General features: G+C 47.3%; 1 protein-coding gene across 1 annotated transcript; it reads right to left on the bottom strand.

The window, feature by feature from the left end:
* Positions 1-5,681: 5,681 nt before the first annotated feature.
* Positions 5,682-10,100, bottom strand: LOC119381796 (uncharacterized protein K02A2.6-like). Its single transcript, XM_049412901.1, has one exon. The coding sequence runs from the start codon at positions 9,672-9,674 to the stop codon at positions 5,682-5,684; it is 3,993 nt and encodes a 1,330-aa protein (XP_049268858.1). The 5' UTR covers positions 9,675-10,100.
* Positions 10,101-16,717: the final 6,617 nt, after the last annotated feature.

The following is a 16,717-nucleotide window of genomic DNA, read 5'->3' as shown; positions in this document are numbered from 1 at the left end:
GAAGCCTCAAAGCTATGAAGACAAAACTGTGCATAGGCAAAAATCAGATGTATGCATTAAGGGATAAGGAAGGCAAGGTCACAAACAATATGGATAGAATAGTTGAGGTAGCGGAAGAGTTCTACAGAGATTTGTACAGCAGCCGAGCCATTCAGGATGATAACGTAAGAAGGAGTAATAGCGCAGAGGAATCTGACATCCCACCAGTATTGACAGGAGAAGTAAAGAAAGCCCTAAAGGGAATGCAAAGAGGCAAAGCAGCTGGTGAGGATCAGGTAACATCAGACCTCTTGAAAGACGGTGGAGAGATTATGTTAGAGAAACTGGCCACCCTGTATACGAAGTGCCTCTCGACGGGGAGGATACCAGAATCTTGGAAGAATGCCAACATCATCTTGATCCATAAGAAAGGGGACGTCAAAGACCTGAAAAAAATTACAGGCCCATAAGCTTACTGTCGGTTGTCTACAAGCTATTTACAAAAGTAATTGCTAACAGAATTAATACGACATTAGAGTTCAATCAACCAAGGGACCAGGCAGGATTTCGTACAGGATTCTCAACAATAGACCATATTCATACTATCAATCAGGTGATAGAGAAATGCGCGGAATACAACCAACCCCTATACATAGCCTTCATAGATTACGAGAAGGCATTTGATTTGGTGGAGACATCAGCAGTCATGCAGGCACTGCGGAATCAAGGCATCGACGAAGCCTATATAAACATAATGGAAGAAATCTACAGCGGATCCACAGCCACTATAGTCCTCCATAAAGAAAGCGACAGAATCCCAATAAAGAAGGGCGTACGGCAGGGAGACACGATCTCTCCAATGTTATTCACTGCGTGTTTACAGGAGGTTTTCAGGGCCCTAGATTGGGAAGAGCTAGGGATAAGAGTTAATGGAGAGTATCTCAGTAACCTACGATTCGCTGATGACATTGCATTGATGAGTAACGCGGGAGACGAATTGCAGCTCAGGATTACTGAACTGGATACGGAAAGTAGAAGAGTAGGTCTGAAAATTAATATGCATAAAACTAAAGTAATGTGGAACAATCTTGGTAGAGAACAGCGCTTTGCGATAGGTGGCGAGACACTGGAAGTTGTAAAGGAGTACGTCTACTTAGGACAGGTAGCAACCGCGGAGCCGAACCATGAGAGTGAAATAACTAGAAGAATAAGGATGGGTTGGGGCTCATTCGGCAGGCATTATCAAATCATGAATGGTAATCTACCACTATCCCTCAAGAGGAAGGTATATAACAGCTGCATCTTACCGGTACTTACCTACGGAGCAGAAACCTGGAGACTTACAAAGAGGGTTCAACTTAAATTGAGGACGACGCAGCGAGCGATGGAAAGGAAAATGATAGGTGTAACCTTAAGAGACAGGAAGAGAGCAGAGTGGGTCAGGGAACAAACGGGGGTTAATGACATCATAGTTGAAATCAAGAAGAAGAAATGGATATGGGCCGGGCACGTAGCACGTCGGCAGGATAACCGGTGGTCATTAAGGGTAACTGACTGGATTCCAAGAGATGGCAAACGCGTGAGGGGGAGACAGAAAATTAGGTGGGTAGATGAGATTAAGAAGTTTGCAGGTATTGCGTGGCAGCAGAAAGCACAGGACCTGGTTGATTGGCGGAACATGGGAGAGGCCTTTGCCCTGCAGTGGGCGTAGACAGGCTGATGATGATGACGATGATGAATGTTGAAGTGAATACACACGATGAAGCAATTAACGCAACCGTCTAGGCTTAAGTAGGCATCTAAGTAGGGCCCAACCGTCCTGGGCGCTCGATGGAACTTATGTTTGAGCTGAGCTTTCCCATAAACAAATATGTCGTATTTCTCAATTCACGGCTCCTAATCAGTACTGCTAGCTGCCCCCTAAACTTACCCTATGATTTTGTCTACAGAATGTTTGCGAGTTTACACCTGTGTTCCATAGAAGTCTTTAAAATTAAAGATCACCGTTAATCATCACTTAACCGAGCACACGTAATCGGTAAAAATTTAGCTCAATATCATTGGAGTCCCCTTATGTTTAAAGCGTTAAGTGCACAAAATTTTTGCGAGTATGTAAGCCGCGGACTGCACTCATCAGTTGAATGACGTCAGTTGTGTAGGGGAAAACAAGGTGCATTGTATAACAACTGACGCAGCTAAATGCCGATTTCTGTTGAACATCGATAGAAATTGGTGGTTTCGTAAAAACTGAAGCAGATATTATAATGTTCAATATTGGCATGATGTAGGAACACCAGGTGTCGAAAACAGGGCAAGTCTCTTTGACTAGGCAAGACAGAAGGAAGATGACGCGTGGGCCTCGTCTTCATTCCTCAACGCACTTGGACTTCGTTGTCATTTTCGAGCTGCAGATTGGATGCAGCATCTGCCTCCTTCCAGGGAGAGCATCGTCCCAATGCTCTACTGCCAGAAGATGGTTTTATAGAAGTAAGAAGCACGTCAGTCTGGACAATAGAGCTTCAAGCGCACAATATGCATGACTTTTGGTTTGTGCCGGCGAGTTCTCGAAGGACGTAAGAGGTGACCTCGTATTTTGTGTCGTTCAGGCGTCATACAACTTTGTAGGGACCAAAAATATTTTTAGTAATTATTTCAGAAAGTCGTCTATTAGGGCTGCCGGCCCACACTTTCTCCCCCATTTGATAGGCCATTCACACAGCTATTCACATAAGAGCACACGGACGGGTATTCCGGGTATTCTAGTGTTCCTTATCGTTGAGTCAGACATGCTCATTTTTGGCTGCGTGCGCATTACGCTACAATAACGACCTTAATTGGTAATTTCCAGAGCCCTCCACTACGGTGTCTCTCATAATCATATCGTGGTTTTGGGACATTACACCCCAGGTAATATTATTAACCTGATTGGTAAAAAAACAGCATTGCTACTCATATAAACCTTACTTTTTTATTGCATGGTGTTTAGGAGATGTTTGCGCTTTTGTATAGCGCCGGTTGCTCATTTCTAGAGGTGATAGTATACGTGAAAAGCACAGCAACGAAAAGTAGAAAACAATGCATAAAAGAGCAGCTAGGCTAACTTTGTGTAGAGCAATACAAAAAAACGCCAGGCCTGCGCGGAAAGCGCAGCACAGTCACAGCGAAAGCTGGAAGAGCGGCATTTCTAGAGCCCGTTGTAAACTCTCCTGTGGCTACTAATACAGGTACATTAGCAACGTACCCACTACCCCACAAAGCGTAATTTTTGGGAAGTTGGGAAGCACCCAGCACGACATTATTCGTTGTTCTGCGGAGAAGCGAGGTACCATATGTAAGCGATTATGTGCAGTTTGTTGATGCGGCGGTTGATGACGATGAATAATTATGGTTGCGCCCTTTGTAATGGGTTGGAAGCTTTAAACGACCCACTAGTTACGTAATGCATATTGTGTGACGCCCGGTCGTTATTTAACTGTCCCACCACGCTTTATAACACACTTTAACCGGAGAATTGTAGAGCGAGACAGAGAGAGAATTGACTTTATTGAGGCCCTGAGGAAATGGATCATGGGAGCCTTATGGGCTTCCTTGGCAACCAACAGAAGTGCACTTGCGAGGAACCCACTACGCTATAAATCACTGTAATTTTTGATAAGTAGGGCAGTAGGCACTGTGCCATTTTTCGTCATTCTACAGGCAGCCGTGGTACCTGCTAAAGGCATATAAGGCATTATGCGCACTTTGTTGATGCTGTGCGTGATGACGATGAAGAATTATGGCAGAGCTCTTTGTAATGGGTTGGAAGCATTCAACAACCTACTCGTTGCGCAATTCGCATTGTGTGACGCCTGGTTACAGAATTCGCGTTGTGCGACGCTTGGTGCTTATTCTACTCTTTTACCACGCTATATTGCATATGCTAATGTGGTTCCTTCCCGACATGAAGCCTGTATAGGACCTTTTTGCAAAGCAGTTTCAAGCACCGGCATGGATCAGAGGTTGAATACTGGGCTCCCACGCAGAGGGCCCAGGTTCGAACCTCGTTCCATCCTGGAATTTTTTTCTTATTTATAGTTTTTTTTTCTTATTTCGAGCGATACTGGTTACGGACACCGGCGGCGGCGGACAACTACGGCACCAAAAACGGCCGGTGAAATGATCTCATAACAGCTTTCGCTGTAATAGTACTCTAAGAAAAAAAAAAGAGTATGCGCGACTCTTTTCGGAGAGTTCTGACTTGTCACGTATAGGACACTCTTTAAATAGTCACGGTGACTCTCTTGGTGGGTCAGGGTCGGCTCGCTCTAGAGAGTCCCCTGACCCTCTAGGAAGAGTGCAAAGACTCTCATCCCAAGGATCACGTTACCGCTTATAGGGACTCAGACGACTCTTGCCGATAACACTCCTACGGGGGTCAAGTGACCTACACCGAGGCGTCAAGCGACTCCGAGTATTTTAAGCTACTCATTTGACCCTTGCTCTACTTTTTCGCGACTACTGTTGAAAATAGTGGAGTATTAATTTTAAGCAAGTCCAATAATATTTGCCGTTTTCCCAGCGACTGCACAAAAAGAATAGTTCAGTTTTAGCAAGATTTTAGTAGAACTCGTCAAAACAACACATATTTTCCAGCAAAGTTATATAGAAAGCGCGTGAAGATGGTCCGTGATTTCCAAATAAGAAGTTTGGGTATTCCTCATTTCCATGCTTCTATCAGTATAGCCAACTTAAGTGACTGATGTGCATAGTGTCATATGGTGCAAAATAAATTGCAGAAATGGGCATCATGTTTCAATCTTTATTCCTTATGATTAAGAAGAAGTGTTGAAGGCTGGAGGCATCAGACTTGTGGCTTGATGGGTTGTCGCTCCTGTTCAGCGTGAGCACCATGAAAAACGGTATCTGAAAAGCAGAACGTGATATTATGATGAGAAAATGAAATTGCAGTAAAGGTTTGCAAAACCTACAATATAAGTGGTTCACATAGACACAATGAAGGCTCACAACAAAACAACAAATGCAAACACGTATGGTAAGGAACCAAGTTTTTTGCCGTTATCGTGTAAAACACAACTTGCAAATAGTAGGTTTTGTAACACGTCACTTGGCGACAAACTTGCAGCACAAGATGATGTGAGCCTCTTTTAAACAACAAACGAAATTGGTTAAGGCTCCTTTGTGTGGGTGCCACTCACCTCTTTTCCTACGTCCTCTTGTCCAACCAAAAGAAATTCAGGACCGACTGCCTCGTTGACAGGGCGAACGCCGCTGTTGATTTTCCCATCACGAGCGGTGAGGCGCCAGACCAGAGCGCCACCTTCGTTTCCCCGAGTGTGGCTGTCAACTGGAGTGAAGTGGCGTGAGAAGTAATCCGGTATTCTGGGAATAACCAAAACACACACATTGATTATTTGTATTTAAAACCACCCTTTGTTCAACAAACCGTTATCGTACACACATCTGCCACGGGTGTTTAGTTGAAATTTCGCAACGAAAACAAATTTTCACGTAAAAGGCAGCGAGAACTGATATAGCCACAACCAGTGGCCACAAAACAATGATCACTTTATTCTCGAGCGCATACATTTTATAGCCAGATGTGACGTCATACATGCGACGATATCTGCGCGGCAGCATGCGGTGCACGTTATCACATTCCTTCCCTCTAACATTTTGTAAGTTCATTTTGCAAGGTCTTTGTGCTAGAAACGATCCGGTGGTTTGCGGGTTCGTGTGCTGCGCCGTAACGGTTGGCTTTCCGCTGACGGCGAAGCTGACCGTGGCTCCGTTTGTGACGTCGGAGCTGCTAGCTCTGTCGGGCAGTTCACGTTGACAGGTGGGATAGGCTGTTGAACAGGAGGCGTCGGATCAGTAGCCACCAGTTTATCTGGAACGGAAGTTCTGGCTGAGTTTCCTGCGGTCGGTGATTTCTCCTCTGTGACGTCGCTGTGCGGCGTTAAAGGGTGTCCGAGTCCGGACTTGGGATTTAGGCTTGGTGCCGGGTCCGCATGGCGTGGTCGCAGGTGATCGGCATGCGTAAACCGAAGTTGTTCGCGCACTTTCACCACGTATGTCACAGCACTCACAACCTGACGCACCACACCTTCCTCCCACGAGGCACACTCACCGCGCACAGTTTTCACGAACACTTTATCACCAACGTCGAACAAACGCTCACGCCCGCGACTCACATCCCGCTGCTCTTTGAGTTTCTGCTGCTTCGTGTGCATTGATCTCGAAAAGTCTGGTTTCAACAATGCAAGTTTTGTTCGTGGTTGTCGCTTAAGAAAAAGCTCGGCGGGTGTCTTTCCCGTCACGCTATTTGGTGTGTTGCGGTATGTCATCAAGAAACTATCAATATTTTCCTGGAACGAATGACGCGTACCTGACGATTTGCTTTCCAACAGTTCCTTCATCAGAGCGCGTTTCACGGTCTGTACGGTTCGTTCAGCCGCACCATTCGAAGCTGCATGGTAGGGGGGAGTGCGAATGTGTTTCACGCCGTTGGTGGCCATGAAATCCGCGAACTCGGCCGAGATAAATTGTGGCCCATTGTCGCTTACTAGTGCTTCCGGGAATCCGTAAGCGGCAAAAGCACTTCGAAGCTTTTCAATTGTCTTTGCTGTTGAAGTAGAGAGCATTGGCCACACTTCGACCCACTTGGAATAGGCATCCACAAGGACAAGAAACACATTTGCACTTGTCTGCGCAAAGTCTATATGGACGCGTGACCAACATCTGGCTGGATAACTCCAGGGTTGAAGTGGTGCTAACGGAGCTGCAGGTTGCACTGCTTGGCATATTTTACACCTTTTTACATAGTCTTCTATGGCTAGGTCAATTCCTGGCCACCACACAAAACTGCGGGCTAGCATTTTCATGCGGCTTGCCCCAGGATGTTCAGTGTGCAGAATGTCAAGCACGCGATGTCTCAGCACTTCAGGAATAACAACCCGAACTCCCCATGTTAAGCACCCCTGCTCCAGTGACAGTTCGTCTCTGCGTACATAATACGCCCTTAGGTCTTCCGGGCATTCGCCAGGCCAACCAATCAGAGTGAAATCAGCTATACGACTTAACGTCAGACATCGCCTGGACGCTTTGGCGATTTCATCGGCTGTCAGTGGAAGACACTCAAATACTGACAGGCACTCGGCGGATTCTACTCCTGCTGGCACTGCTTGCGGCAATCTGGACAAGGCGTCAGCCACGTCCATGTTCTTGCCCTTACGGTACTTAAGGCGGTACCTGTAGGCTGCAAAAGTCATTGCCCAACGTTGCATGCGCGCTGCGGCCAACGTTGGTATAGGTTTTCCTTCGCCTAAAATGCCAAGTAGTGGCTGGTGGTCTGTGTAAATTGTGAAGTCTCTACCATAAAGATAGCGGTGAAACTTTTTAAGACCAAATATCAGTGCCAACGCTTCGCGTTCACACTGTGCGTACTTCTTTTCCGCTGCGGTGAGGGTTCGCGAAGCGAACGCGATAGGCCTTTCTTCTCCGCTAGTTTCATGGAATATTACCGCGCCTAGGCCGTAGGAAGACGCGTCGCAAAGCACTCCTATCGGTTTGTCAACGTCATAGAAGGTGAGGACTTTGCTGCTAACGAGCAGCTTTTTCGTATCCGCGAAAGCATCGCTACATTCCTTCGTCCACGACCATTTCGTATCTTTCTTTAGCAGCCGATACAGTGGCTCAGCAACGGTCGCACAGTTTCTCAAGAACTTTGAGTAAAAATTTAGCAGGCCCAAGTACGCTTTTAGTTCGGTGACGTTAGTGGGCTCAGGCGCGTCAACAATCGCCCTGATTTTTGCTTCCGTGGGATAAATCCCTTCTGCTGTGACTGTGTGGCCCAAATACGTCACCGATTGTTGAAAAAACCGGCATTTGTCGGTGTTCAACGTGATGTTGTAGTCCTGTAGCCTTTCAAGGACCTGCTCTAGCGTTTTTTGGCATGAACCCATATCAGATCCAGCCACGATCACATCATCGATATAGCACCCTACGTGTGGAATGCCCTTTAGCACTTCGTCCATCAAGGACTGGAATATTGCGGGTGCACTAGCCACACCATATGGAAGGCGCTGAAATTGGAACAACCCCAAACTGGTGTTGACCGTCAGAAATGATCGTGACTCGGGGCTCAGTGTTACCTGCTGATACGCCGCCGATAGGTCGAGAACGCAGAACACCTTACCGCCTGTAATTGCTGAATATAGGTCTTCTGGCCTGGGCAGCGGGTAATGGTCTGTTTTTAGGACCGGATTAATCGTAACTTTGTAGTCACCGCAAAGCCTAAGGCTGCCATCTTTTTTCTGGACTACGACAAGTGGTGTCGCCCAGTCGCTATGCGATACCTGCTGTAGCATGCCTGTTTTTACCATCTCCCGGAGCTGTTTTTCCACTGTTTCTTTAAGTGCAAATGGAACAGACCTGGCTCGACAGAATACTGGCGTAGCATCTGCATTCAAAGATATTTTTGCCTCAAAACTCTTTACGGTGCCCATTGTCTGTGAAAAGACTGCAGGGTATTTCTTCCTCAATGACATGGCTCTGTCCTCCGCGGTTACTTGACCTATTGCGCTCCAGTCAAGCTTGAGATGCTCAAGCCAATTCCGGCCAAGCAATGCTGGCAGTCTCCTTCCGTTATCCTTAACTACTACTACTGGAAGAATCATGCTCTGACCTTTGTACACGACTGCAACCTCACACTGTCCCTTAAGTGTCATTTGTTCGCCGGTGTACGTGCGAAGTGTCACTTTGGTGGGCTGACATGTAACATGAGCGAAATGTGAATCATAGACATACTCTGGCACTACAGTAACAGCCGCTCCTGTGTCAATCTGCATGTTCAGGGGTTTGCCTTCGACCTGAATGTTCACATCGTAAGAAGAGCGTGTCACATTTATGAAATGGTATACTTCGTGCTCAGAGTCCTCGTCAGAACATTCTAAGGCATTTGTTCTCTTTGTCTGCGCAGTGGTGCACATTTTTCTCAAGTGTCCTACTTTCGAGCAGTTACGGCACACAGAGTTTTTATACCAGCATACGCTTGAAGAATGCCCTCTGCCGCATCTTTCACATCGCTCTTTCTTGGCAAAGTGGCTCTTTTGAGTCTTCTTCATCCCTTTCTTCGGCTGACTCCCAACCGCATTTAATGACTCCTCTTTGTTCTTTTCTTTCATTAGCGCTGCCTCTCTTGCCGCCATTTCTCGGTCCAAGGCAATCTTGCAGGCGCTGTCAAAGGTTAGGCTTTCTTCCGCGAACAAGGCTCGCTGCGTTTCTTCATTGCGCACACCTGCTACTAGCCTGTCGCGAAGTGCATCCTGTAAGAAGTCGCCGTAGTTACATTTCCTGGCCAAGTGCTTCAGCTCGACTATAAAATTTTCTACGCTTTCCCCTTCGTGCTGAGTCCGCTTGTTGAACCTGCAGCGCTCAGCGATTACCGAGCTCCGTGGGCTGTAATGTTCTGTAAGCAACCGCTTTGCTTCCTCGTAAGTTTTCTCACGTGGGGAAGCCGGCACTACAAGGTTCTTCAAGACTTCATAAGCTTCTGCTCCTATTACCGTTAGGAAAACCGCTAGCTTCTTTTCCTCTTCTATGTCGTTCGCTTGCACAAACAGTTCGAATCGCTCCAGGTAAGACTCGAAATTCTGTGACTTAGGATCAAACTCAGCGACCTTCCCTAAACGCGACATTCCTGTCTGCGAGTAGAAAATGTAGAGTCACCTCTGTGCGGTTGTTTCTCCGTCCTTGGCTCAGGTTGCCGTCGGTCGCCCTTCAGCATGAAGCTCCGCTCGCTGCCACCACGTCAATGCTTTCGGTGCTTGTGTGGGGGCGTTGCTCGAGGGGCGTTGCTGTCTGCTCCACGTTGCAGGCTGCGGTGTCGTACTCCGAGAGCACGTACATGACCGGATGGCTTCTTCAGTCGCCGAAACGCGCCTACTTTTTCGCCATGTAGTTCCTTCGCCGCGCCTGCCTACGGGATTCGAGGTCCAATTCCTCGTCGCCAGTGATATAGCCACAACCAGTGGCCACAAAACAATGATCACTTTATTCTCGAGCGCATACATTTTATAGCCAGATGTGACGTCATACATGCGACGATATCTGCGCGGCAGCATGCGGTGCACGTTATCACAAGAACCTCTTCTCGCAATAGGCACTGGCTATATACGAATGAAAGCACTTTTTCTCTCTGTCCTCGTTCCGACCCCTGTGCAGGGTAGCAAACTGGTCACTCGCGCCAGGTTAACCTCCCTGCCTCTTCCTTTTCATCTATTTCTCTCTCTGTCTTTTCTGAGAAATCGCTTCAAAATTTGGTTTCAGAATAAACACGGTTTTGCGCCGGCATATCCCTACCCCAAGCACATCCTCCGGCAGTCAGGGGCACGCTGTGAGCGGTTACTGACCGCATGTTTTCAAACGTAACCCATACTCGGATAAACACATGCGAGTACGCGGGCCCGAACGACACCCAGAGCGTGCGGACGCCGTCTACCTCGAGATAAGGCATGTCATATGCTAGAATTAGCACGCATAATTCCCACAATCACGTACTCTCACTTGATTCTGTTATAGCGTCATCGCAGATGTTGGCAAACCACGAAAACAGCAAACAGAAATGAAGGAAAAAAGTGCACGGCGGCGGCCGCAACGACGGGCGCCGTCGAAAGTCTCTAGCTTTTTCGCCTTTCCTGCTAAGCGTTTCCAACTTGAATGAATACCGCGTACGTTCTGGAAGCCACCGTACGATATCTGCACCTCAAACTACCATCTTTTAGCCAACAAAAACCATTATATATAGTGCGTCTGAGCGTTCTGTACGCAGGCTTTTTTTTTACGTTCCCACGCGCGGAAACACGCTGTACACTCAAGGTCGATGGAAATATTATGAAGTAGACCAAAGTGCATCTCAAAACTACATCTTGCACCTTCAGTAGTGCAGACACAACGTGCGATCAGCAAGAAATGACCCTTGATAATTGTTTGCATCGCTCACTTTATGGGAGCTTGTACAGCAACGCGCATAACGGTGGCAACTCGTTAACTGACAGCTTTACTTGGTCATCCGCAACAGCCCCGCGGACACAGGCTGCTGTTGGAAATGGCTGGCAGATAAGTTCCGCAGAGCTGCTGCAGACGCCCAGCTAAAGCTGTATAATTAGTACTTACGAAAGCACTACACTCGCCGTTAACTGGCGCCCTTTGTCCGCAGCTCCTTGAAGATTCCGCCCTCTAAGTGTCGCTTCGTGCACGGTGCCGGCGTCAACAGCACCAAAGACGCGCATGAACATGAAACTGATGAAACTTCCAAGACACGCAACCACGCAACCCGCAGAACCAACGCAACCACGCAACGCATACCAATAGACGAGGAGACTGAGACGACTGAGAGAGGAGGGAGAAGCGGCGCGGCGCGCCACCCCGGCGCCGACCCCGTCTCCGTCGGCGAGCAAGGCGCCCCAACGGCGCCGAAGGGCAAGAGAGCGATATGTATGGCGTATACGGCAGCTCTTTTATCACGGAAGAAAATCGAAACGTGCTTCAGGAGTGTCCAGTGACTCCTTCTGAAATGCTAACTCTTTTTCTCTGTCTGTACCTTCCAAAAGGGGTCAGATGGACACCCGAAGAGAGTCACGGTTCCATGACCACCTTTTGACTCTTTTTTTTTCTTAGAGTGTACTATCGCAAAATGTCGCACGGACCCTTATGCATTTGGCCAAGACGTCTCGAAGGTGAAACCATCTTTTTACAGCGAAAGCTGTTATGAGATCATTTCACCGGCCGTTTTTGGAGCCGTAGTTGTCCGCCGCCACCGCCGCCGGTGTCCGTAACCAGTATCGCTCGAAATAAGAAAAAAAAGCGAAATAAGAAAAAAATTCCAGGATGGAACGAGGTTCGAACCTGGGCCCTCTGCGTGGGAGCCCAGTATTTTGAAACTGCTTTGCAAAAAGGTCCTATACAGGCTTCATGTCGGGAAGGAACGACATTAGCATATGCAATATATCGTGGTAGAAGAGTAAGATAAGCACCAAGCGTCGCACAACGCGAAGTCAGTAACCAGGCGTCACACAATGCGAATTGCGCAACGAGTACGTTGTTGAATGCTTCCAACCCATTACAAAGGGTTCTGCCATAATTCTTCATCGTCATCAGGCACAGCGTCAACAAAGTGCGCATAATGCCTTACATGCGTTTAGGAGGTACCACGGCTCTCCGTAGAATGACGGAAAATGGCACAGTGCCTGCTGCCCTACTTCTCAAAATTTACAAACATTTATAGCGTAGTGGGTTCCTCTCAAGTGCACTTGTATTGGTTGCCAAGGAAGCCCATAGGCGCATGATCTATTTCCTTGGGATCTCAGTAAAGTTCTTCGCCCCCCCCCCCCCCGTCTCTCTCCCATGTCAACGTATGCTATACAGTATGACGGGGGAGGGAAATAGCGACCGGGCGTCACCTAATGCAAATTACATAACTGCTGGGCCGTTTAAAGCTTCCAACTCATTACAAAGGGCTGAGCCATAATTCTTCATCGTCATCAGTCGTCGAGTCAACACAGTGCACATAATGCCTTACAGATGTGTAGCTGGTGCCTCCCTTCTCCGCAGAATGACGAATAATGGCTTAGTAGGTGCTTCCCAACTTCACAGAAATTGTGATTTATGGCGTAGTGGGTACGTTTCTAGTGCACTTGTTTTGTAGCCCAAAAGAGCTAGCTTATAACGGGCTCTAGAAACGCCGCTCTTCCAGCTTTCGCTGTGACTGTGCTGCGGTTTCAGCGCAGGCCTGGCGTCTTTTTCTTCTTTTTCTTCTCAATAAATTGTATTGATCGCCCCTGATATATTTCTGCACCCAACGCGGTTTTGCACTGCCTCTCGGATTGGCCCACCTTTGACCGAGCGATTTCGTAATCTGATGAGGTCATCATGTGAGGCCACAAATTTCGGCAACCTGCGATGTCATTATGAAGTCATCAGGCCACGATCATTTTTTACATCAATCCTGTTGACGGCGACGTTCCGTTTTCGCGTTTGATGAGGTATCTAGGGCTTTCGCCTTATCAAGAGCTTCGCCTTTCCGGCGAAACTGTGGCGCTTTTCTTACCTCCATAACGCACGGCACCGCTACGAAATCCTGCTACCGGCTTCCATAGTGCTCGCATTATGTACGTGCTAACTTTAGTGCAAGCCGGCATGTACAGTACCTCTAGTGAAAACAACTAAATAATTGAATCAAATATGAAAGCACATGATACGTTGATATCGGGCAGATCCGACAGGCTAAGTTTAACGCAATTCATTACCCACAGTACGCAGAATGCGCATCAAATACGAAGAAAAGGGAAACCTCGTAATGCTGCCCTGGGTTATATAAGCGCGACCGCGTCCGGGAGGCACGGTCACACGATGTATTGCAGGATAGTGAAATGGGAGGGAGAAAAGACCGTATGAGCACAATGACACAGTGAAAGGAGGCTACCAAAGTTAATTTCCTCCCCACACTGCTGCGGCCTGAGAGCCCGCATAGGCAATTTGCTCAGCGCTGTTCTAGTGTTTTGCTCGTTAAGCGTCTGGGCAGCATGAGCGCGCAAGGCTTAGCGGCTACTGCTATGGGGGCGCCAGGCAGAAACGAACAGTGTTGCATAAGACAAAAAAATACAAACTAAGTTTGTATACACGCGTGTTCTGCCTGCGTGCCTTCCTAGATAAACTCCGGCTCCTCTCTAGTTTCATCACCGATGCAGCTGCTTGAACGATGCTACGAGCGATGGAATAGAGTTGCGAAACTGTGGCTCATGGAAATGAAGGCGCCCTGCATAATCAGTGCGAAAATTGAAACAACACGAAACAAGGTACCCAGGCAGCACGCCGGCATTGGACCAATCTCGGAACAATGTTGGTAAACATTGGCAGAAATATTGGTCCTGCGTTGGCTTTTGGGGGTTTGCTACACCTAAATGTGCATTGGTCCAATATTGGATGCCAATGATTTTCCAATAATGGCAACGATGGCTGTAGCCAACATTGTCCGTCCAACATATCGCCAATAATGGCAAGGATGGCTGTAGCCAACATTGTTCGTCGTACGTATTGCCAACATTGTATAAATATTGGCAACTCCAATATTTTTTTGCCAGCCTTTATCGTTGGCTGCACCATCGTTCTTTCATTTCCAGCATTTAACGCTGGAAATGAAAGCATTTTCCACTTATGTGTAGTTTAACGTGAGGTAGCTTTTGTGCACGTAAATAAATGCATGTTGCCCACGCTTTTGCTTTTAGGCAAGCAGCAGGGATAATCAGCGTACAAAAGCTGAGAGTACACACAAGTTTATTCTGCATGTATACATATGGCAAAGATACTGCAAGTTCTGAAAATAATTTCGCATTTCGCGCTTTGTTCTGCTGACCGCTTGCTGGCAGATAACAGCTGCACAGAACCTACACTAATTACCTTCAATAACGTCCTTATATTAGAAATCGGGGAAACTGGACCACTCACAAACACACACAGCCTCCCTATGTGTTAGCGCTTATTTGATTTGTCAGTTCACCGAAGGTTCAAAAGGAAGTCAGTGAAAAGCGAAGCGTGATACAAAATGAAATAAATGAACATGTACACGTGAACAGACATTCGATACAGCCGAGATCCATAACCACCTTGAACTACCAGAAAGTTCATCGCCTATTCATTAATTAAAAGGTAACTGCGGCAAGAGCTTGAAAGTCTGCGACAACTTCACAACTAATAAAAATTTGTGTTACAAATCCATCATTTCTTTGCGCGAATCCAGCGGCGAAGGGCAAATGAAAAAAGGGCGTTAAGCTGACGCACTACAACGCGAGAAAAGAACAAAATAGCACACGCAAATGCTGACAACATCGCTGAGGGCGAGAACTTAACCAACCTACTTCGAAGCGCACAATAAAGCCCCCCACATCGGTATTCACAAACTAGCAAATTTAAAAAAAACTTACGCGGTAATGTAGACAATAATAAACGCAGCACACATTTCACTTACGAACAACACGGAAAGTAACATGCGACGAAGGAGAAAAACGACTTACTGAAAGCGATACGAACACAAAAATCCGGCGGAAAGTTTGCGAGTTGTCAGAACACATCGGCGCTCATCTGCGGATCGCTCTTCAAAAGTCAAAACAGTCAGGTCCGATGAAGAACAGGGCAGCTGCCTTCTCACTGTGGCATCGCCGTCGAATCTCGGTATCCGTAGGATCGTGGCATCCTGTCTCGGTATCCGACTCCGTTTTTCCCCGATGACTCTAGACTGAATACTGAGGGGTGCGCGCCCGCCGATGCTGGGAGCCCGAACGAGGGAAAGTAACCACCACTGACTGACGAAGAATAGCCGCCGGCCAGAAGGGGCCGAAACGCGTACGCATCTTCCGAGGTGCCGTCGTCTCCCGCCAAATCCCTCACACCCCCCCCCTCGTTTTCACAGGCATTGAAAGCGAACCGTCGTGGGCGGAGCAGCCGTCAATTGACAAGTGTTTTATGACCAGCGACCACCGCGCTGCCCCACTGCCGCGAGGAGAGGACGTGAAATTCCGAAGCAAAACATGGCGCCGCGCTGCTTCTCCGGCCTCCCGATCACCGAGAACATTTATTCAAAGTGAACACGTCTGGTTTTGTGAAGCGTTGAAAGTGCAAACATAACTCATCGATCATTTAAAGATTCCACGGGCGATACCGTAGTCTTGGACAGCACGTCGCTGTAGCGCGCACACAAAGAAGTTATAATCCTGTAATTCAACCAGTCGTGTAGCAAACACGAAAATACACAGCGTGGTTGAAGTCACATGAAATGTTTTGATTGTTTGCCGCTAATAAAGCCGTGAGAATAATTTCGGTGCGTGTGTGGTGCGCAGAAGGCGCACCAGCGCAGAGGCCCATTGCGAAGCAGATGACTTCTATTCTACTCCATTAACTCGTCAACACTATGTACAGCTTCAATCAATGTAAAAGTAGGGTTTTTGGTTGTTTTTATACAGTTGCGATGTATACGCTGGCTGTATCACACAATTAACGTTAACTTTCAACAAGCATTGCAAAGTGAGATTTTGTTTTGTGTTTCCTTTATCATAGATGTATTTCCAACAGCGCGCAAAACTCAGTTGAGAACTTGGTACTTATTTTACATTGCTCAACATCTGTAAAACGAAGTTTGTCCAACTATTTTGCAGATATTTTGTGCCACACTAAATGCCAACCTAAAAATCAAGACCCTGTGTGCGCCATTGTTCCCTTTCTTATAGATTGGAATTTGCAGTTTTGTTTGTTGGCTGACAACGATGGACTGTTTTTGCCATCTTTATACAGTAAAAGCTCGTTAATTCCACACTTATTAATTCGGAAAGTCGGATAATTAGGACGCGTTCTCTGGTCAATGCAAGCATGTTTATTGTTTAACGGCATCACACTCTCGTTAATTCGGCCATACCTGTCCGCAACGCGGTTAATTCGGACGAACCTCTTAGTAGGTTGGGGGACGCTGCGACGAACCTTTGCCCCCCCCCCCCCCTATTGGGGAACCGTGCGCACGCCTTTGAGGACAAGTAACCAGAAATCTTCTTTGAGGTGCGCTGGATGCCGGACAAAGTGATTTTCATAACAGCGTGCATTCAGGTGGTGGCTCGATTCGGGCTAACCTTCCCTCAGTGATGCTAAAAGGGGAAAAAAACATTCTTGCCGATTAATCATGCATATGCTTGCCAGT

This window comes from Rhipicephalus sanguineus, chromosome 2 (genome assembly GCF_013339695.2).
Source record: "Rhipicephalus sanguineus isolate Rsan-2018 chromosome 2, BIME_Rsan_1.4, whole genome shotgun sequence".
Taxonomy (NCBI): domain Eukaryota; kingdom Metazoa; phylum Arthropoda; class Arachnida; order Ixodida; family Ixodidae; genus Rhipicephalus; species Rhipicephalus sanguineus.
This window is presented reverse-complemented; position numbering and strand designations above follow the sequence as displayed.